At 43.5% G+C, this 20,228-nt stretch overlaps 1 protein-coding gene across 1 annotated transcript in view; it reads left to right on the forward strand.

The window, feature by feature from the left end:
* The window catches only part of GUCY2C (guanylate cyclase 2C), a 68,887-nt gene extending 49,886 nt beyond the window's left edge, over positions 1–19,001 (forward strand). The window contains exons 19-27 of the mRNA XM_047743096.1: positions 493–581; positions 2,194–2,285; positions 5,250–5,408; positions 8,424–8,616; positions 10,324–10,498; positions 12,985–13,083; positions 14,700–14,794; positions 17,079–17,155; positions 18,387–19,001. Coding sequence (XP_047599052.1) covers positions 493–581; positions 2,194–2,285; positions 5,250–5,408; positions 8,424–8,616; positions 10,324–10,498; positions 12,985–13,083; positions 14,700–14,794; positions 17,079–17,155; positions 18,387–18,564 — 1,157 coding nt within the window. The 3' untranslated portion in view covers positions 18,565–19,001. The remainder of the gene's footprint in view (positions 1–492; positions 582–2,193; positions 2,286–5,249; positions 5,409–8,423; positions 8,617–10,323; positions 10,499–12,984; positions 13,084–14,699; positions 14,795–17,078; positions 17,156–18,386) is intronic.
* The last annotated feature ends 1,227 nt before the right edge of the window (positions 19,002–20,228 follow it).

Consider the following 20,228-nt stretch of genomic DNA (forward strand, 5'->3'; position numbering starts at 1 on the left):
CTGCTAAAGGTAGTGGTATCTGAGTTACATTTTAAAGGCTTAGTTGGGGCACCTGGGTGGCTCAGTGGGTTAAGCCGCTGCCTTCGGCTCAGGTCATGATCTCAGAGTCCTGGGATCGAGCCCCGCATCGGGCTCTCTGCTCAGCGGGGAGCCTGCTTCCTCCTCTCTCTCTGCCTGCCTCTCTGCCTGCTTGTGATCTCTCTGTCAAATAAATAAATAAAATCTTTAAAAAAAAAAAGAATAATCTAAAATAAATAAATAAATAAAGGCTTAGTAACCTTAACTTAAGCTGACCTCCCAGGTATAAGTGGGCATCGCACCCTTTTACCTGGTGGCGCAGTCATCCTTTGGAGTGCTGGCCTTGGCTCTGTGACCTTCACCCTGGGCACCCATGGCTGTGGGGTGGGGCTGGGACCAACTCAGTCTGGCTGCTGCTACAGTGTTTTCATGCTGCATTCTTTCTTGTAATTTCAATTATTCTCATCCCATCAGAGAAGATTTTCAGAGTGGAGAATGCCTACGGAGTAAAACCCTTCCGCCCGGATCTATTCCTAGAAACGGCAGAGGAAAAAGAACTGGAAGTGAGTGCCTCCCCCTACACGAGTTTCTGGGCTGCTCTAACAAATTGCCAGCAACTCGGTGGGTTAAAACAACCGAGATTTATTGCCTAATAGTTCTGGAGGCCAGAGGTCTGAAATGGGTCATATTTCCTCCAGAAGCTCTAGAGGAGATTCCATTCCTTTCTTCTTTCAGGAGCTTCTGGGGGCTACTGACATTCCTTGGTATGTGGCCCCAACACTCCAATCTCTGCCTCCATGGTTACAATCTTATCTCTTCTTTGGTCTAATCTCCCTCCACTTCCCCCGTGGGCTAGGATTCGTGGGATTGCAGGTACCTCCCAAGATACTCCACAGTAAGGTTCCCATCTCAAGGTCCATTACTTCATCACATCTTCAAAAATCCCTGTTCCAAATAAGGTGACATTTGCAGGCTCCAGAAGCCAGATCTGGGACATTCCCTTTGGGTACCATTATTATCAGCCTGTCACACTCCCCACGTACTTTCTCACCTCTCCCAACTCAAGAAAGAGCTGGATCCTGAAGCCCATATCACATTCTCAATTTTTAGGACCTAAAAGATCAAGATGTCCGTGTGACACCCTTATTAGGCTTGTAAATCCTACCTACTGATATACAAATGGTATGTTAGCATCTAGAAACAGGATACATTCCAAGACCCCCAGTGGATGCCTGAAACCACAGATAACACTGAGTCCTATAAATACTGTTCTTTTTTTTCCCTACAAATACATACCTATGGTAAAGTTTAGTTTATAAATCAGGCAGAGTAAGAGATTAACAACAATAATTATAGAATAATTGTAATAATATAGTGAAACAGAAGGTATGTGACTACGGTCTCTCTCTCGCTCTCAAAAATATTCTTTTATACTGTACTCATCCTTCTTGTGTTGACATGAGATGATAAAGTGACACGTGATGAGCCAGAGTGAAGTGAATGACACAGACGTGGTGAGGTATTGTTAGGTTACTGTTGACCCTGCTGATAGGTCAGAAAGAGGGTCATCTGATTCCAGACCATGGTTGACTCAGACACGGAAGAACTACTGGAAATCAGAATCTCCTGAGGCAGGGTCTGGGCATAAGAAACTGGAAACCTTCCCACATGATTCCGCTGGTACCTCTGGTTGGAAACCCTTGTGGAAGAGCCTCCCGTAAGAATCACTGCCACGTACCCACTAACCCCAACAATTTATTGTCCTTGGCAACAGAAACCTTGCAAACATCTGTAAAGCATTTTGTCTCTCCCAATAATCTAGCCTTGTCCAAATCACATTTTTCATTAATTTAGGATGTGTGTCTTTTTAACACCTGAACTAGACCACTCTAGTGGGAAAATAGCCATTTTGTAGTTCTTGCTGAGAGATCTGTAGTTTTGTCACATGTCCTTTCAGGGGGGAAATGCCTCCTTCCATTCATTCCATTAGAACAGTGAGGCAAGGTGGTGCGGGGGGGCGGGACAGAGACAGACTCAGGGGAACTCAGAAATCTCATCCTCATTGTCAGAGCTGAGTTGTTTTGCAAATATTCCCTGCGTCAACTACTCCCATGGAGGGAAGACAGTAGGATTGGATGCTGCCCCCTAAGCCAGTCCACCCCTTCTTTCTTTCAGGTCTATCTACTTGTAAAAAACTGCTGGGAGGAAGATCCAGAGAAGAGACCAGATTTCAAGAAAATTGAGTCTACACTGGCCAAGATATTTGGGTATTATGGGAACTTTCACATTTCCTTACTAATTTCAGATTTTTCTAATAAGATTTGGCATTCAGTGGCACCTTAGATTGGAATGCCTGTCCTAATGAAAAGTCTCAGGCCACAACACCTGCTCAAAAAAATTACAAGGATGGCGCCTGAGTGGCTCAGTCATTAAGTGTCTGCCTTCGGCTCAGGTCATGATCCCAGGGTCCTGGGATTGAGTCCCTGCTTCCCCCTCTCCCACTCCCCCTGCTTGTGTTCCCTCTTTTGCTCTCTCTCTCTCTGTGAAATAAATAATAAAATCTTAAAAAAAAAATACAAGGAGATGGGGACAGACAGACCATTTTCTCATGGAATAATCACTTGAAAAGTTAAATACTCGAGAGCAGCTCTTGCCTGATTAAAAAATAAATTCTGACTGATCATAAATATGTCTGTTAAAAATATAGTTCCCTGGGGCACCTAGGTGGCTCAGTTGGTTAGGCATCTGCCTTTGGGCTCAGGTCTTTATCCCAGGGGCCTGGGATAAAGCCCTCCCCTCCCCCCAACCTGTCTGGCTCTGTGCTCAGAAATGTGTCTGCTTCTCCCTTTAGCCTCTCCCCCCTACTCGTATGCTCATGCTCTCTCTCATAAATAAGTAAAATCTTTAAATGTAAATAAGTTCCCTGACCCTTCTGCAGGTAATTGGTATTTAGAAGACCGGCATGAGTCCTATGAATCTGCAAAGCCATTGAATAATTCTTAAGCTCAAGAAGTTTCTTAAGATCTTAAAATCAGCAACTTTGGCCTTTGGTACTTAAGACTTGTGCCCTGAATCAGATTATAATTCAGGATCCAAAACAGAAACAAAAACAAAAAAGCACACAGTTACCCAGTAAGGTTCAATTCTAGATTTTCCATGTTTCAGTTATATACAGTGCAGAGTGAGAAAAATAACTGTGAAGTAAGAGTAGTTCTGATTTCTAGACTAGGATCTAGTAGTAGCTTACTGTGGGACATTGAGCAAAATGCTTACCCTAACTGGATGTCAATTTTCTTATTAGTAAAACTGTATTTGAATAGGACGATTTCGGCAATTCCTTCCAGCTCTAATTCTCCATAGGTGTCATTAAGTCAATGATTCAGATACTTAAAGAGCCGAAAAGCCCAGGTCTGAGATGAGGTCGAGTGAAATCATGGAAGGGTGGTCATTGATTGGTACATCTAATCTTTCATTTGTGTGAAAGGAACAGAAAATAATAAATGATGTAATTCTTGCCCATTTTTCATTTCTTCACAGACCTTTTACTAAGATCAAATGGGACTGTATGTGTGACAGATGAAATGTAAACTCATGAAGATAAACTGGGCCCCCAGTACTTGGCCTTGAATAGGGTGGTTCTCAAAACTGGCTGCACACCGAGATGGCCTGGGGTGGGTGGGTGGGGGGGGTGAGAAACCAGTGCCAGAGTCCTGCCCCAGAGAGTCTGATGTCATTGCTCTGGGGAGCAGGCTGGCATCAGGAGTATTAATAGCTCCTCCAGTGATTAAAATATGCAGTCAAGGTTGAGAAAACTGTTTTAATTGAATCAATTCATCACAAAGGATGGTAATCTATCTTCATCCTTTACACCTGCTCCCTCACCAAACTAGATGCTATACTAGATGCAAACTAGATGCTATACTGGCTCAAGGAAGGACCCCTGGGGAACTTGTTAAAAAAACACCATTTCACAGTCCCAAGCTTAGTGGTTTCCAGTCATTTAGGTCTGTGGTAGGACTCAGAAACATCGAATTTTTAACAAACATCCCTCCCCACCCAGGGGATTATGACGGAGGCCATCTTCTCCTTGAGCTTGGAAGTGGTAACTTAGAATTGTTGCTGTACTAGTCAGTGGTAGGGTTTATTCAGCCCATTCAATGGCACCATTTATGTTATAAACATTATCTCGACCTGAACAATGCTGCGGGCACTCAGTGTACATCCTGACAAGCCCTGCACTGAGACCCACCTGGCATTGCCAAAAGCTGGCGTCTGGTCTAAGTCTCCTTGGCCTAACAAATCATTCGAGTTGGGTTTTTTGCTGTGGGAGCCCGGCTCTCTGTTCTAAGGAGGTAATAGAAGGCTCAGAGTTGTTGTTGTTGTTGTTTTGTTTCTAAATATTTTACTTATTTACTTGACAGAAGGAGAGAGAAAGTGAGGGAGAGAGCGCATAAGCAGGAGGAACAGCAGAAGGAGAGAGAGAAGCAGCAGGCTTCTGGTGAGGCAGGGAGCCCAATGCAGGGCTCCATGCAAGGACCCCAGTATCACACCCCGAGCTGAGGCAGGTGCTTAACTGACTGAGCCATCCAGGCACCCCTCGGCTTTGCTTTTCTTGATCCTTCTCTTATCGTTGCATTTACCACTGCTAGAACCTTCAAAAAAAAAAAAAAAAGTTCTCCCTGTACTGTAAATTATTAAAATTTCAGAAAACAGGTATAAGCAAACAAGAAAGAAGAAATATCACCCATTTGTCAGTAGATGACCACTGGTTTTCAGAAGTTAAAAACAATCATTTTTGCCATTTTATCAACTTTTTTCCTTAATATGTTTGTTATTATAAAGAATGCTCCAGCTTCTCTTGTAGTTACTTCTCAGCACATTCCTGTTGCTTCCTTTGGATAGTTCCTAGAAGTAGCACTGGTGGACTGATCAGTGTGTGTCCTTTTTAAGTTCATGACACATTTTGCCAGGCCATCCCTCCAGAAAGGTCATAGTGTATGTTTTACCTCCTTACCTCCATTGATTACCATTGTTCTAACATTTGGTTTTCTCTTAAAAAAAAAAGAAAAAAGAAAAAAAAACTTACATCTATTTCTATTTAATTTTTCCAGAGGTTAATTTTGTTAAATGTGTATTGGCCATTTTTATTTTTTTTCTTTCATTAACTGTCGTATCATATTTTCCCACTTTGTTACTGGATGTTGATGCTCTTTATCTACTACCATATACAGCCTATTTCACGACCAGAAAAGTGAAAGTTATATGGACACTTTAATCCGACGTCTCCAGCTCTATTCTCGGAATCTGGAACACTTGGTGGAGGAAAGGACCCAGCTGTACAAGGCAGAGAGGGACAGAGCCGACAGACTTAATTTTATGTTGCTCCCAAGGTAAGGCAAGTCCTCCTGCCTGGTAAGTTTCACAGGATTCCGCAGGTCTGCCTTGTTCCCTCCAGCAGAAAGAAAGCATCAGCATCTTTGTCTAGTATTGTTTTTTCCTTTATATGCATATAGGATCATTCCCTTTTCCACATTCTTCAGCAAATTACTGAGCTTAAAAAAAAATACTTTGTTAAAACTTGGTCTGGTTTGTACTCTAAATATCTAGAAGAGGGACACCTGGGTGGCTCAGTTGGTGAGATGTCTGACTTTTATATTTAACTTGTGTTAATTATTATTTTATTCTGAACCCATGCTTCATTTGGAATATCAACTCTGCGTTACAAAAGGAATGATTTTGAGTCCATGGGAACTGTCTTCTAAATAAAGAGACAGTTTCTCTTTGGCAAACCTGAGTGAAGAAGTAGGAGACACACACATGCTTTGTTCAGTCATCCGTGCCCTGAGGGAGCCTATCGCAGAATCCTTGTGTCCCCAGAGTGCCAAGGAGCAGGCTGGGAGTGGTACCCCGAGCATAGGCTGGAGCCCTTAATATTCCCATCAGAGATGGCAGTTTCTATCAGAGCTTCATAAATGCTAGTTGTATGATGCAGAATTCCTAGCCCGGCCTTTCCTGCTGAGTGGTGACAAAAAACAACATCCAGATAATCTGGCTGCCTTCCCAGGGTGTCATCCTCAGTGGTCTTAACCAATAATGATACTCAAAGGATTCGTAACAGCTGGCTTGCCACCTCAGACTTTTAATCTTACTCCTGGTGTAATGTGCCACTTCGACTACTAGATGGTAGATGTTTTATTTGTTTTAATTATTGAGTACAGTTGACAGACATTGTTCTATTAGTTTCAGGTGTACAACATAGTAATTTGATGATTCTATACATTTCTCAATGCTCACTGCAGTGAGTTTAATTACCGTCTGTCACCATATAACAGTATTACCACAGTACTGACTGTATTCCCTGTGTTCTACTTTTCATCTCCGTGGGTAGATGTTTTCATTGGATTGTCAAAGGTTATATAACACGGTTCTCATCAACACCTGCAATACGCTGTGCCTCCAGTGCAAGCCACTTGTAAAAAATGTACATGTAAAAAGCATGTATATTTGTACAAGAAAACTAAAACATACACCAACAGTAACTATAAGAATCAAAAAGAAATATTTGTGGCAAAATTGCAAATAAACAAAGACAGGATGTAGGAACCAGATACTACTTAAACACTTATTTAACTTATTTAAACAGTGCCCCTTGGCTTTTGAGACGGTAAAATAGAAGTTTTTTCTTCTTGGGGGGGCCTCTCCAAGACATCCACTGTGTTCGCTAATCTGCTTACGTCAGCAACAGCCTGTTACCAAAGCTCGCCAGGTTGAGTCACTGCTCTTCCATTTATCCCCAACGTTAGTTTCTCTCTCTGGGTAATGTACCAGTTTCCAAGCCATATGACTTTTCAGATATAAGCAGTAATAGGAAGGGTAAAGATAGTGAAATATCCAATTTTATCATTACGTTTATGTAGCCTTCAAAAAATTTGCACCCTTATACTGGGCAGGTCAAGAACCACCACCCCAGAATTGCCCTGAGAATCAAACCAACCACGTCACAGGGAGGTTTCTCAAAGGTCCCAGGCTTTATCATTGCACCAATTGAAAAGACTTCCCTCGATGCTTGGGAGGTTCTCACCATGAGTGTTACATGTCCTTGTAGTTAATGAACTGTTTTCTGGGAGAATGGCAGACATGCCTCCTTCAATACAATCAGCATACCTCCAGATCTTCCTTGTCTCCATGAATACCCAAGGTCTGGGTTGTGGAGGAGATGCCCTGCAGTAAAAAGACCGAAAGGCGGGATGTTACTGAGTACTGGCTCTGCCCTTAGTGGCTGTGGGGCCTTGTGAGCGTCATACTTTATTTTTAAGCCTCAGTGATCTCAGTGACCATGGCACCTCCCAGCAGCCATGTTCTGATTCTAGTGGTTCCATACTTGGATCCTTTACAGAGAGATCCTAAGGGCAGACAGGGAGCAGCAAGCCTCATGTTGGCCCCACCCATTTTCTCAATGAAAGGACAACTTGGCATGTCAAAAAAGTATGGTGTGGAATTCCTTCTTTGTGGTTCTCTCTGAATTCTGAGTCTGATATACTACTCCTTTGATTTCTGCAACAAAGATATTCTAAGTTGTTTTTATCTGACCTCTGCAGTTTTTCCATAATTTTAACTTGTTTACATGGTGATTGACTTTGCTTTTTAAAGGACCCAAATCTAGCTCAAAAAATATATCAAATAAGTTCTTGTTCAGAATATATCAAAGTTAATTTTTAAATGCATTGTTCCTTTATGGTGATATTAAACAGTACCATGTAAAATATGCCTGGGAGGCAAAACTTGGCTCTAATGAAAAAAGTCAGGTCTGGGGTGCCTGGGTGGCTCAGGCCATGATCCCAGAGTCTTGGGATCAAGTCATGCATCGGGATCCCAGCTCCATGGGGAGTCTGCTTCTCCCTCTGAACTTCCACCCTCTCATGCTCTGTCTCACTCACTCTCTCAAATAAATAAAATCTTTTTAAGAATTTTTAAAGAAAAAAGTCAGGTCTGACAGCTGCAGTAATTCAAACTCTTACATTAATGACACACTCTCCTCAGCTTCTCAATGTAGAGCTACATCTAGAAGAAGCTGACTGTCCATAGAGTGGCAAAAAGTGGGTAAGTGTGTATACATATGAGGGTTATATCTGTGCTAGAGTTATATTAACATCCTTATTAGAGTTAATAATCAAGTACCAAGTTGATGCTAAACCTGCATATATTCCTCTGAGTTCAAATGCGCGTATCATATGTGTGTTTAAGTAATATATTGCCACAGTATGTGCAACCAGTCTTTGCTTCCTGGTCACCCCCACCCCAATTCTAGAATTCCTTGTGGGTTGTTACTACTGTCTCAAAAATTTATGTAAGATTTTTTAAAAAATTACTGAAGTCGAAGTCATTTTTTCCCCTTTCTCATCTAGGCTAGTGGTAAAGTCTCTGAAGGAGAAGGGAATTGTGGAGCCTGAATTGTATGAGGAAGTGACAATCTACTTCAGTGACATTGTAGGCTTCACCACCATCTGCAAATACAGCACCCCCATGGAAGTGGTGGACATGCTCAATGACATCTACAAGAGTTTTGACCACATTCTTGATCACCATGATGTGTACAAGGTAACCACTTTACCTAACAGGCTGAAATGGTTGTACTACCCCTGGCCAGCAGCCAAAGTTGGTTGGTTCCTATTATTATTCAGATCTTGTCCTAATTTAAGATTTCATGAATTCATGGTTGAATCTGAAGCTAAAGATGCAGGGAAGTAAAAGAGTTACAAGGGTCAGAAGTCGAAATGCCCTTTTGATTTTAAGAAGCAGTTTGAAAGAAACAACATAAAGTTCATCAGGAATGAACTTTGGGTACTAAACAGAGAGAAGATGGCATTCTCTCAAATCATCTTTTAAAAAAAATGGACAGTGTGTAGACTGATTGCCAAGGAAGCAGAGAAGACACTGGAGTTATAAAGTAGAATAGGAATCTGTTGTTGAAATAGCAAGCAGCGTTCATAGAAGACTAAAGAAGAGCAGGGAGAACGTTCTGTAAGTTCAGTACTCTGACTAGAGTGCAGACACATTTTCAGCTCATAATGTCTGAGAAGAGTAAAGGAGAATTGAATTCCCACATTTTCATGTTGGAAAAGGAGCAGAGCTTGTGGAACAAGTAACTTAGCGCTATTCATTCAAATCCCAACTGGCCCTACCTGTGTGACCTCATAAAATACATTTAACCTTGTCAAGTTTCAGCTTCCCTATCTGTAGAATGGGATGATCATAACACCTAACTCAGTGGGTTATTGTGAAAGCTATTGAGATAAACAATATGCCTGAAATACTATAAGCTCAAGTAAAGTTTAGAGGTCACTCATGTAACAGTCTGTCATAATGCCTATTACCCACAGAGAAGATGTCCCTTTTAGGGTTTGTCTTAGCACTATCTTCGCCCTATGTAGGTCAGAAAGGCATATGAACAATAGTTCTTGTTGGATAGGAAATGGTTATGCGTTTTAGAGATGGTTGGCAGAGAGAAGTTGACTACCAGCAAACATGAACAAATATGATTATGAAAATAAACTTAAACGAGAGGTCATTTATCAAAGAACGTTTATAGGATACTGTTGATACAAATTTACTTACCATGAAAAGGGCTTGAAATCACTATACTGTAAGAATGTACATTACAGGGGCGCCTGGGTGGTTCAGTGGATTAAGCCTCTGCCTTCAGCTCAGGTCATGATCTCAGGATCCTGGGATCGAGCCCCACATTGGGCTCTCTGATCAGCGGGGAGCCTGCTTCCTCTCTCTCTCTCTCTCTCTGCCTGCCTCTCTGCCTACTTGTGATCTCTGTCAAATGAATAAATAAAATCTTTAAAATAAATAAATAAATAAATAATAAAAAAAGAAAGAGAGAATGTACATTACATCTTGAAGGAGCCTACAATTATTCAAATAGGACATGAGAAAAAATGTTCAGTGTTAAAGGTGACTTTTCTGGTACTTACAAATGTTCCTGAAATTATATACAACCATTCAGACTATGTAAACATTATAAAAGTGTCACCACATCTAGATGGTTTATATTATTATGAAGTACTCTCATAGGTCAAAATATTTTATAGCTGCTTTACCATTCATTTAACTAGACTATAAAACCATAAAGAAATTAGCAGAGACCTGCTCTTGAGCTAGTCCCCGGAAAAGTAGTATGGGGCTGTGCTCACACTGAGTTCTCAAAAGCTTTTGTTTTGATGTGCCATCAACTGCTTGTTTTTTATTTCTTCTGCCTTTTGAAGGGGTAGGACCACTAATGAGCAACTATTTCCACAGGTGGAAACCATTGGCGATGCCTACATGGTGGCCAGTGGTTTACCCAAGAGGAATGGCAACCGGCATGCAATCGACATTGCCAAGATGGCCTTGGACATCCTCAGCTTCATGGGGACCTTCCAGCTGGAGCATCTTCCCGGCCTCCCGATATGGATTCGCATTGGAGTTCACTCTGGTATGGAGTTAAACAGGGTACCAAATGGGAATCATATGAACCTCTGTGAACCAACTAAATCAGAAAGGATAAAGGGTCTCCAGATGTGATCGATTTTCCCATGCAGTTTCCTCTTGAATCTGCCTGCCAAATAGGACATCCCATTACACATCCTGACATAATTCGAACCTCCTTCCAGGGTTCTAGGGAACAACACATTCTGTAGCAACCTTTGGCTCCTGGAATGATAAACACCAACCACAGACTAAAATGACAGCCTCCAGACTTCCTCCTATTTAAGTCCCTATATTTACTATTTATTTCCTCTCCCTTCCTTCCCTCTCCCCTGCCCCCAACGTCTGTTATTGTTATTGTTTTGTTTTGTTTTCCCCATTACACTAATATAGTATCTTTCACGGATTGGATTATCTACAAGGAAAAAGAATAGGGGGTAAAATTCCTACAATGAAAGGGCATTTATGTCCTCCCCACCCCCATCTATGGTACAGAAAATACACGGATCACTTCAAAGGCCATGAAAGATACTGACCCTAGAACGTAGAGATTTGAGAAAATGAGCTACAAACGTTATAGAAAAATGAAGTTGGAAAGGAACTCGGAAGTCATCTAGAGTAATCCTTTATAGGGCACAACTTATTTTTAGAGGTTCCAAGACAAGTAATACTTGTCTTTGGAATAATCCCAGGATTCCCTGAAAACTCACTGTTTCCAAAGTCAACTCACTCCATTACTAGTGATAATTATTAGACAGCCTTTCCTTGTGTTAAATTAAATCACATCTCCCTACACTATCCTGTCATTGCTTTTTTTCTGCCTTCCATGGCTCCCAGAAAACTCAAAATACAGAAAACCCAAGATCACTCCAGGCTGTGTGGCGAGGACCAGACAACTGCATTGCAAAAGTCATTCTCTGTCCACAATACCTGGCAGAGAGCCTGGCAGTAAACACTTACTGATTTGATAATGATCCAGGAGATTCTCAAAGTAAAAGTAAATAGAAGTTAAAAATTTCTGCCACAATCATGTCCACAGCTATATATCAGAGATGTTTCCGTATATACGTGAGGGACTTCTTGGCCATTTCCCCAGCCAGCAACAGCAGGCTGTCCCTTTTCTGACCTCTCACAGATTGCCAGGCCTGGATGGAGGGCCAGCAGCACAGTGACTGAGCCGAGTCAGGGAGGACGGAGCTTTGGGTTCTGGCCCCATTTCTTTCCCACTGTGACCAACGCAACCCTGAGGCGACTACCAGGGCCTCAGGTTCACCACATTGGGCTGGAGTGATCAGAGATATTAGGCACACATACCTGGAGGGGGTTAGCCCTCAGAAATTAAGAGGTGTATTTAATATTATATTATATATTATATTATATTTAATATTATATCAAGTTAAATATTGATAGTTGAAGGCAAGACTTCTGCGGGAATCTTCTGCCACCTGGCCCTTCCTGGCTTCACTCCAGTGTTAAAGAGACAGCGTAATTGGACCTAGCGGACCTCAGGCACAGATCAGAGATTTGAATTAGTAGCTGCCTCTCCTGCCCCTTCCCTTCCGTAGGCTTCCGCTGCTTTTGTTTCTCGTTGCTCTTGTTCCGTTATTTTGTGTTGTTTTGCATTGAGTGCTCGACACTCAAAGGAAGATCCGGTATTTTGGTTTTTTTTTTTCAATGTTCATAATCACAGAGGATCTATAGGATAAACCTACAAAGAAACTCATGTAGGTCAAAACCCAATAAGCCAACTAGAAAATCAAGTTCCCTTTATCCAAAACCGGTTTTGCAATTTCTGAGTTACTCTTTAACGTCTAAAATCTGTCACTCCTTGCATTAGGTCACTCCACACAAATACTTGGGTAACTACCCTTCTTCCATACCCAGTATGCTGCTCGGCCTGGTCTTGCCTTGGTTTCTGGGTTCTTGTAAGAAAGCCCTTGTGCCGCAGGCTCTGCAATCCGTCTGCATTCACGCCGCGGCGCATGAAGTGCCCGGGGACAATAATGCAAGTCCTCGTCTTCTGGGTCTCCCATCATTGTGTCGCCAGTCTGAGAATGCTAGTCTGAGTAAATTAAACAAAATGTGGCCCCTGAGCCTTTGAGTGAAGCATTGTCTCCAGCCGTTAAGAGCTCAGAGCTGTGTGGCCTGGCACAGCAGGCCAGCCGCGGGAGAGTTTTCATCCTCCCCGAGAACCTCCTATTAAACATATTACGAAGGACTTCCCACCTTAGCAGCCTGGAGCTCTGGATGCCTTCCTATTTTGTGCAAATGTACTTTTCTGTGCTGTCTGTAGCAAAATATCTTCTAGAAGCTTGTCTTGCTGTAAAAATGCTTTCCTCATTGAATATATCCATTTAACAAAAGTCACAGCTCACTTTTCATACCTCCATAGAATGAAGGATTCAGCACTGTGACGCTGAGAAAAGGCTTCCCCACCTTAACTCCACACCATGATTGCTTCTGCCGCCACTTCCTGCTTTCTGTGCATTTCAGGGCCCTGCGCCGCTGGAGTCGTGGGGATCAAGATGCCTCGTTATTGCCTATTTGGAGACACCGTCAACACAGCCTCGAGGATGGAATCCACGGGCCTCCGTAAGAAAGGAGATCACTTTTCGTAGAGGAGGATTGTGTCTTGCAGGAGAGGGGAACTATAACATAAAATGCACAATAAGGAGCTACAAAGAACTAGTGAGATGAAGAGTCACCTTCCACATGGACTAGACATGGGCCTCAGTCAGTCCAGTTCTTGCAACATTTGCTTTCGTTGTTGCCACTGCCTGAGAATTTCTGTGTTCTTCCTTTTTAGCTCATTAGTAGACTATTTCTGTTCGTTTTGGTTCATTTGCAATGCATTCAGGCATGCTCTACCTGGAATAGTCATGATATTTAGCATAAATCCATGTAAGTTAAAAAAAAAAATTCAGTGGGCTAGATATGGAGCTTACACTGGCTCGTTTTCCTATTCCTCTTTTGTTTTCCTGAGAATTGGCTTTAGTAAAGGAAAATATAAGTATTTATTATATGCAGAAGCCTTTATTGCATTCACCTGACAGAGTGGAGGCACCATGAGCTCCATGTAGTAGATGCTCAATAAATTTTTTTTAAAAAGATTTTATTTATTTAACAGAGATCACAAGCAGGCAGAGAGGCAGGCAGACAGAGAGGGGGAAAGGGGAAAGGAGCCCGATGTGGAGCTCGATCCCAGGACTCTGGGATCATGACCTGAGCGGAAGGCAGAGGCTTAACCCACTGAGCCACCCAGGCACCCCAATGCTCAATAAATATTAGAGGCCATGATAGTAACAGAAATCTAGATAAGAGAGAAAGCAAGCTTTGGTAGGTGGGGCTGACAAAAACACAGGTGCGAGAGTGGTATCTTGGCAGTCTACTGACAAGCTCTTACTGGTTTGTACAGGAAAGTCATGGTATAAAGGAAAGGACAGACTTGGGTTACCATTATAACTGTACAGATCACTCTCTGTATAAGCCGGGGGTGGGGGAGTAGTTACTCATCTTTCTAGGCATCAGAAGGTAGAAGGAATAAATAGAGGATGGGATACCAGTCTTGCTGGAAGGGTCTCCGGAAGGAGTTGACATGATGTGTGTTAAGCATTTAGTAATCCTCAGATACATGGCAGGCGTATAATATAGGACTGCCATTATCCTTACTATTGTCATTGTCTGTGGCCCCCATGGTGGGAACCGTGGTATACCAATGGTGGACCATGAATGTCGGTGACTTCACCAACTGCTTGTCAGAAGGATGACAGTACCTCAAAAGAGTAACACCTAAAAAAGTCATGACCCTGTCACTCTCTCCTGAATCTCCATCTTGCTGCCAACAATTAAGCTGCTAATTAGAACTTTCACAACAGGGACCCAAAACCAAATTGCAGCTGTCAAGCTCAGCACCACAAACTAAATCCAAACCAAGACGCAGGAGGCACCCCTCTGAGCAGGAGGGAGAATCTTTCGAGCACGACCTGCAGAGCCTCTTCACTCAAGACCCCAAAAAGCAATGCCAGGTCCTCTTTTGTCCCATGTGTGATAGTATTTGTCTCACAGGTCATATTTTTAAGGGCCCTTTCACCAAAATATCTCAGCTGTCAAGAACTCCTGTAACAACTGTCTTGATTCAAGTGGAAACAAACGTGTTCCTAGAATAGACTTCAAAATGGAGATTTTCATTGACTGTTTTGCATTTCCAGCCTTGAGAATTCATGTGAGCGGCTCCACAATAGCCATCCTGAAGAGAACCGAATGCCAGTTCCTGTACGAAGTGAGAGGGGAAACATACTTAAAGGTAAGGGGTCCACAGGGAGGGGACCCAGAAAAAGCACTCACTTGTGGGTCCCCTCCTTGGAGACGGGACATCCCATGGTCAATAATGTTAAGGAGCAAAAAGATGAAGAATCCTTTTCTGCACTCCCTGCGGTGATCGCCCATTACCCCCTGTAGGAGAAGCCACCCCCAGAAGAATGCAAACTCAGAGCTTTTTTCATATTTTGAACTAACACTGATATGTTATAAAATGCTACCACCATTTCTTCCACATACCTCCAAGTTTTGCTTCCATGTCTTCACGCAAAGCCGAGAGCTAAGGTCTGGGATGGAACTTATTTATTTATTTACTTATTTAAGATTTATTTATTTATTTGAGGGGCACCTGGGTGGCTCAGTGGGTTAAGCCACTGCCTTCAGCTCAGGTCATGATCTCAGGGTCCTGGGATTGAGCCCCGCATCAGGCTCTCTGCTCAGCAGGGAGCCTGCTTCCTCCTCTCTCTCTACCTGCCTCTCTGCCTGCTTGTGATCTCTCTCTGTCAAATAAATAAATAAAATCTTTAAAAAAAAAGATTTATTTATTTGAGAGAGAGAGAGCCTGGGGAGGAGGGTGAGGAGCAGAAGGAGAGGGAGAGAGAAACTCAAGCAGACTCTGCATTGAGCACAAGCCCAACAACCTGAGATCATGACCTGAGGTGAAACCAAGAGTCGGACGTTCAACCAGCTGCACCACTTAGGTGCCTGGGGACTTATTTAACTTAAGCCAAAGCCCCCATGCCTCCCTCACTTCCTCACTCTCACTGCTGCTTCTCTCTAAAACCACCTCTCCAGGGGTTGCTTTACCATTCGGAAGCTTTGGACCTGTGATTGCCACCTGCGGCCCCAGCCTTGCTGAGAAAGACCCTCTGTGGGTGTAGATCAGGAATCTAGATTTTTAGTGAGTATTCAAGGTGATCAGGAAGCATGCCAAGGATGGAGAATCACCAGTCTCTCTTCCCCAGGCTGTTGATCTCCAAGTTTCTCCAGTTGGCTCTTGGGCTGCTTTTCAAAGGTCATTCGAGTCCTTTCACAAATGGTCTGAAGCCAACTACTGATCGGAAGATGATCTGTCTCCAGAAGCCACAGTGCTTCTGGCCTTTACAATGTAACTGCAACTTGGAAAAGCCTCCTTTCGTGTAGACGTGACCTCATATCACACTCACTATCAGTACACTTCTGCACAGAGCATTCCCCCCAGCATAAGAGTGGTGTGTGGATGACTGCAGTCCAAACCCAGCCAGCCAACTACCGGTTTTAAAGGGCACCCGAGTGGCTCAATCAGTTGAGTGTCTGACTCTTGGTTTAGGCTTAGGTCATGATCTCAGAGTCATGAAATCAATTCCCGCATCAGATTCCACGCTAGAGTCTGCTTGGGATTCTTTCTCTCCCTCTCCCTACCGTGCATGCACTCTCGTTCTCTCTCAAACAAATAAACCTTTAAAGAAGAGTGATTTTTTAAATATATAGCCTTCCCATCTCCTTTTCAAATACAAGCTTTAGCGAAAACAGGATTTCCAATACATTTCCATTCATTTTATAGTCTCCAGATGGGTCCAGCAAATGTCACTTAATAAGCATGTCTTAGGATGAACACGTGTTTGTAATTTACATGCTTAAGGTGGGGAAATTGGCAGAAGGTTTGTGATGAAATCTTGTGGCAAAAAGGGCTCAAAGAAAAAGTGGGTGATGAAAACCAATTGGATGTCTTAGTGAAGCAGGATTGGACACAAATTCTCTTCTTTTTTCATTTAGAGTTCTTTTGATGTTGCTATAACGACACTTTGAAATATCTTTTGGGGAAAAAAGAGGACTGTACTTTGGAAAAAAAATACATCTGGGGAACGAGAGATGTATTTTTAAAAAGACACTTGGAAAGAAAGATGTGTCTGGAGGGAATGCAAATCTCATCAGAACATGGGTTCTGGGGGCGCCTGGGTGGCTCAGTGGGTTAAGCCTCTGCCTTCGGCTCAGGTCATGATCCCAGGGTCCTGGGATCAAGCCCTGCATCAGGCTCTCTGCTCAGCAGGGAGCCTGCTTCCCCTTCTCTCTCTCTGTCTGCCTCTCTGCCTACTTGTGATCTCTGTCTGTCAAATAAATAAATAAAATCTAAAAAAAAAAAAAAAGAACATGGGTTCCACTGAAGTGTGGACACTCATGAGAAACAGGGAAGTGAGGGGTCTCTTGGAAATGGATGTTTGTCAGCGCTGTGGGCTAGAACAGACCTATCTCACTGACCTCCATGGTGCCCACCTTTCTTGTCTCCCCAGGGAAGAGGAACTGAGACTACCTACTGGCTGACGGGGGTGAAGGGCCAGGAGTACAACCTGCCGACCCCTCCTACTGTGTAAGCTGCTGGGTGTGGTGGGGCAGGACAGGGCAGTGGAAGTCTTGGCTTTATTATCCCTGCTGTGTACAGCCATAACTGTTGGCAAGTGCTCCGCCAGTGGCAATGTTACATCAAATGCACAGCCAGGGACTACTTACATGAGAAGTCTAGAAACCTCCCTTCTCTGGCTGCCAGAAGTTGGGTGTTCCAGGCACGCTCAGAATGGAGGAGAGCGGACAGCTCACCTCCCGCAGATCTGGTTCAGACCAGAGGAGGGCGTTCTGGTGGCCAAGAGGCACTCTGCAACTGGACCCCTGCCGGCAGCTTTCTGCTAGGCTGCCTGATGGAAACAGGACCTTCCCTTCCCCGCCTCCCACCCAGGCCTGTGGTTCTGGGTGATTACATGGAAGCTGTGTTCTCCCACAGATGAGGAAGGCCAAGTTTCAGGTCTAACGAACAGGTTTCAGTTCTCTTCATGGTGACCAAGAGGGTCACCCCATTGCACATTTGGTTGCTGCAATCAGTCACATGGCTGTTGGGGTGGCTCTTGATATGGTCGAGAGACCCTGGCTTGCAGATTCTCAGATGCTGGACACAGATATGGCAAGCCTCTAGGGAAGCCGAAACAAGCCAGATCTTCCCCGGGCCACAGGGGAGCTGGCCCCTTATTGGAGCCCCCAGGTCCACTCCAAACTCTTAAAACCCTCCATCCCTTCAGAGGCCTCCCCAGACAAGATCCACACCCCAGAACGTGTGGGACCAAGTCCTCAGGGTTGGGTTGCAGGGCCCCCACCGCTATTGTCCTGGCGTTGTTTGCCCTCCCTGCAGTGGCATGTGGAAACGTAACCGTCTTCCAAGCCGAGGCAGCGTGTCATTCCACTTTGAAATTGAAATAGAATTTTAATTTAATTTTTTCAGTGTTCTTAGATTCATTGTTTATGCACCACACCCAGTGCTCCATGCAATACGTGCCCTCCTTAGTACCCATCACCAGGCTCACCTAAGGTGAAATAGAATTTTCTGTTTGAAATGTATCCTGCTTTTTCCACAAATGCACAGAGCAGGGATGACAGCTCTTATAAGCCTATCAAAAGCAAGGCTCTTTCTCTATTCTCTGGGCTTCCCGTGGTTAGCGTGGACTAAGCACTCAAATAAGTATTTGGTAAACGGAACTGATTGTTCTGGAAGGACAAAATAGTCTGTATGAATTGCTGAGAAGTTCCGTTTTCCCTCCCCACTCTCTTCCCAGGGAGAATCAGCAGCGCTTGCAAGCCGAATTTTCCGACATGCTCGCGAACTCTTTACAGAAAAGGCAGGCGGCGGGGATAAGAAGCCGAAAACCCACACGGGTGGCCAGCTACAAACGGGGCACTCTGGAGTACTTGCAGCTGAACACGACCGACAAGGAGAGCAACCAAGCGAATTAAGCACAGCTGCACTAAGGCAGTGGCCTCAAGCGTCCCAGAGACCTCCAAGCAGCGGCAGACTGTGATGAGCTCTGCTTGGCCTTGGCTGCCAGGGCGGGAACACAGACTGGCTTCTGTGAATCAGATGTACACACGCGGTGCAAAAATTACCTTTTACTCTGGAGTCTGATCTCAACAGTGGCTCTGGGGAGCTGCCCCCTGGGAAAGAAGAATAGATGGACTGTCTCTAAACTGAAGAGATTTTGTTCTTACTCCCATTTGTTTGGTTTTGGTTTTGTTTGGTTTACTGGCTGGCTCTTTTTCCTTCTGTATTCATGAGCGTTTTTAAATTGTCACGATTATATTTTAAATACCCTATCTCCATTAAATTATATTTAACTCATAATTTTTGCAGAAAATATGCTCTATGGTAGGCAAGAATAAAAGTTAAAAAGGTACCGAGTCTGTGTGTGTTTCCAGCAACCCAGCCATTTTCCATCTTCGCCGGCCACCATCTTGTGCTCACTGGACATGGATGACAGCCCCCAGCACGGAGGCGAGGCAAAGCTAGCAGTGTCGTTCAGGGCTAAGAAACTGGATGTTCAGTATCGCCCGCTACACACAAGAGGATTTTATGTCTAGCCTTCTACAATGGGAGGCAGGGCCTACATCTGTCTCCAATCTAAGATAAAGGTCAAATCTTATTTACTAGAAAAGACAAATACTTGAAACTCTGCAAAATATCCCCTTCCTGCCATCCAGCGGCCATCTTCTGCTCCCCCTTCTTATGGCATCCCGGCATGACTCATTTGCTTGAAATCTCAGGGGGAATGGCAAAGGGCAGCTGGTGTGAAGTAGATTAGAATCAGAAAGGCAAGAATGTAACACTTCTGTGGCTCATGTAACACTTCTGTCGCTCATCTGAAGGAAACAGTTTTGACCACATAACTCTTGCCCCGCCTCTACCACAAAAACCACACCAGAGATCAGGAAACAGGCAATATTTTCTCCTTCACCTGGAAAAGGGTAAAATCAAAAATAATAAAATAAATTATCTCCTGATGTATATAGGGTTAGCCCTTCATATGTGGCAAGAGTCCTTACCTGGAAACTGGAAGTTTGTGATTTCTGCCTTGGCGTCTCTGCAGTGGCTTCACAATTCCAAAGAAATAGGCTTATAAAGCAAGAATTGTTTGCATACGTGCAAGATAGCTCAGAAAGTTTGTGACCCAAGAATTCTATGTGAAAAAAGTACAAGGGGAAGTACTGGGTAGAAACAAGAACTAAATTCAAGAGGAATACAGGAAATCCTAGAATCAATTTTTTATACCTTTGATATATACTCCTCTTGAGACATGCAAGATCTGACTTAAAAATATTGAAGTAGGGGCACCTGGGTGGCTGAGTGGGTTAAAGCCTCTACCTTTGGCTCAGGTCTTGATCCCAGAGTCCTGGGATCAAGCCCCACATCGGGCTTTCTGCTCAGCAGGGAGCCTGCTTCCCTCTCTCTCTGCCTGCCTCTCTGCCTACTTGTGATCTCTGTCTGTCAAATAAATAAATAAAATCTTCAAAAAATATATTGAAGTAATAATACAACTAAATTAATAGCTATGTGTTTTTTCCTGTTTAGTACCAAATATCCAGTATCAGGGAAGGAATTACGATTTAAATGAAAAAGGCAATTT

Source organism: Lutra lutra, chromosome 8 (genome assembly GCF_902655055.1).
Source record: "Lutra lutra chromosome 8, mLutLut1.2, whole genome shotgun sequence".
Classification (NCBI taxonomy): Eukaryota; Metazoa; Chordata; class Mammalia; order Carnivora; family Mustelidae; genus Lutra; species Lutra lutra.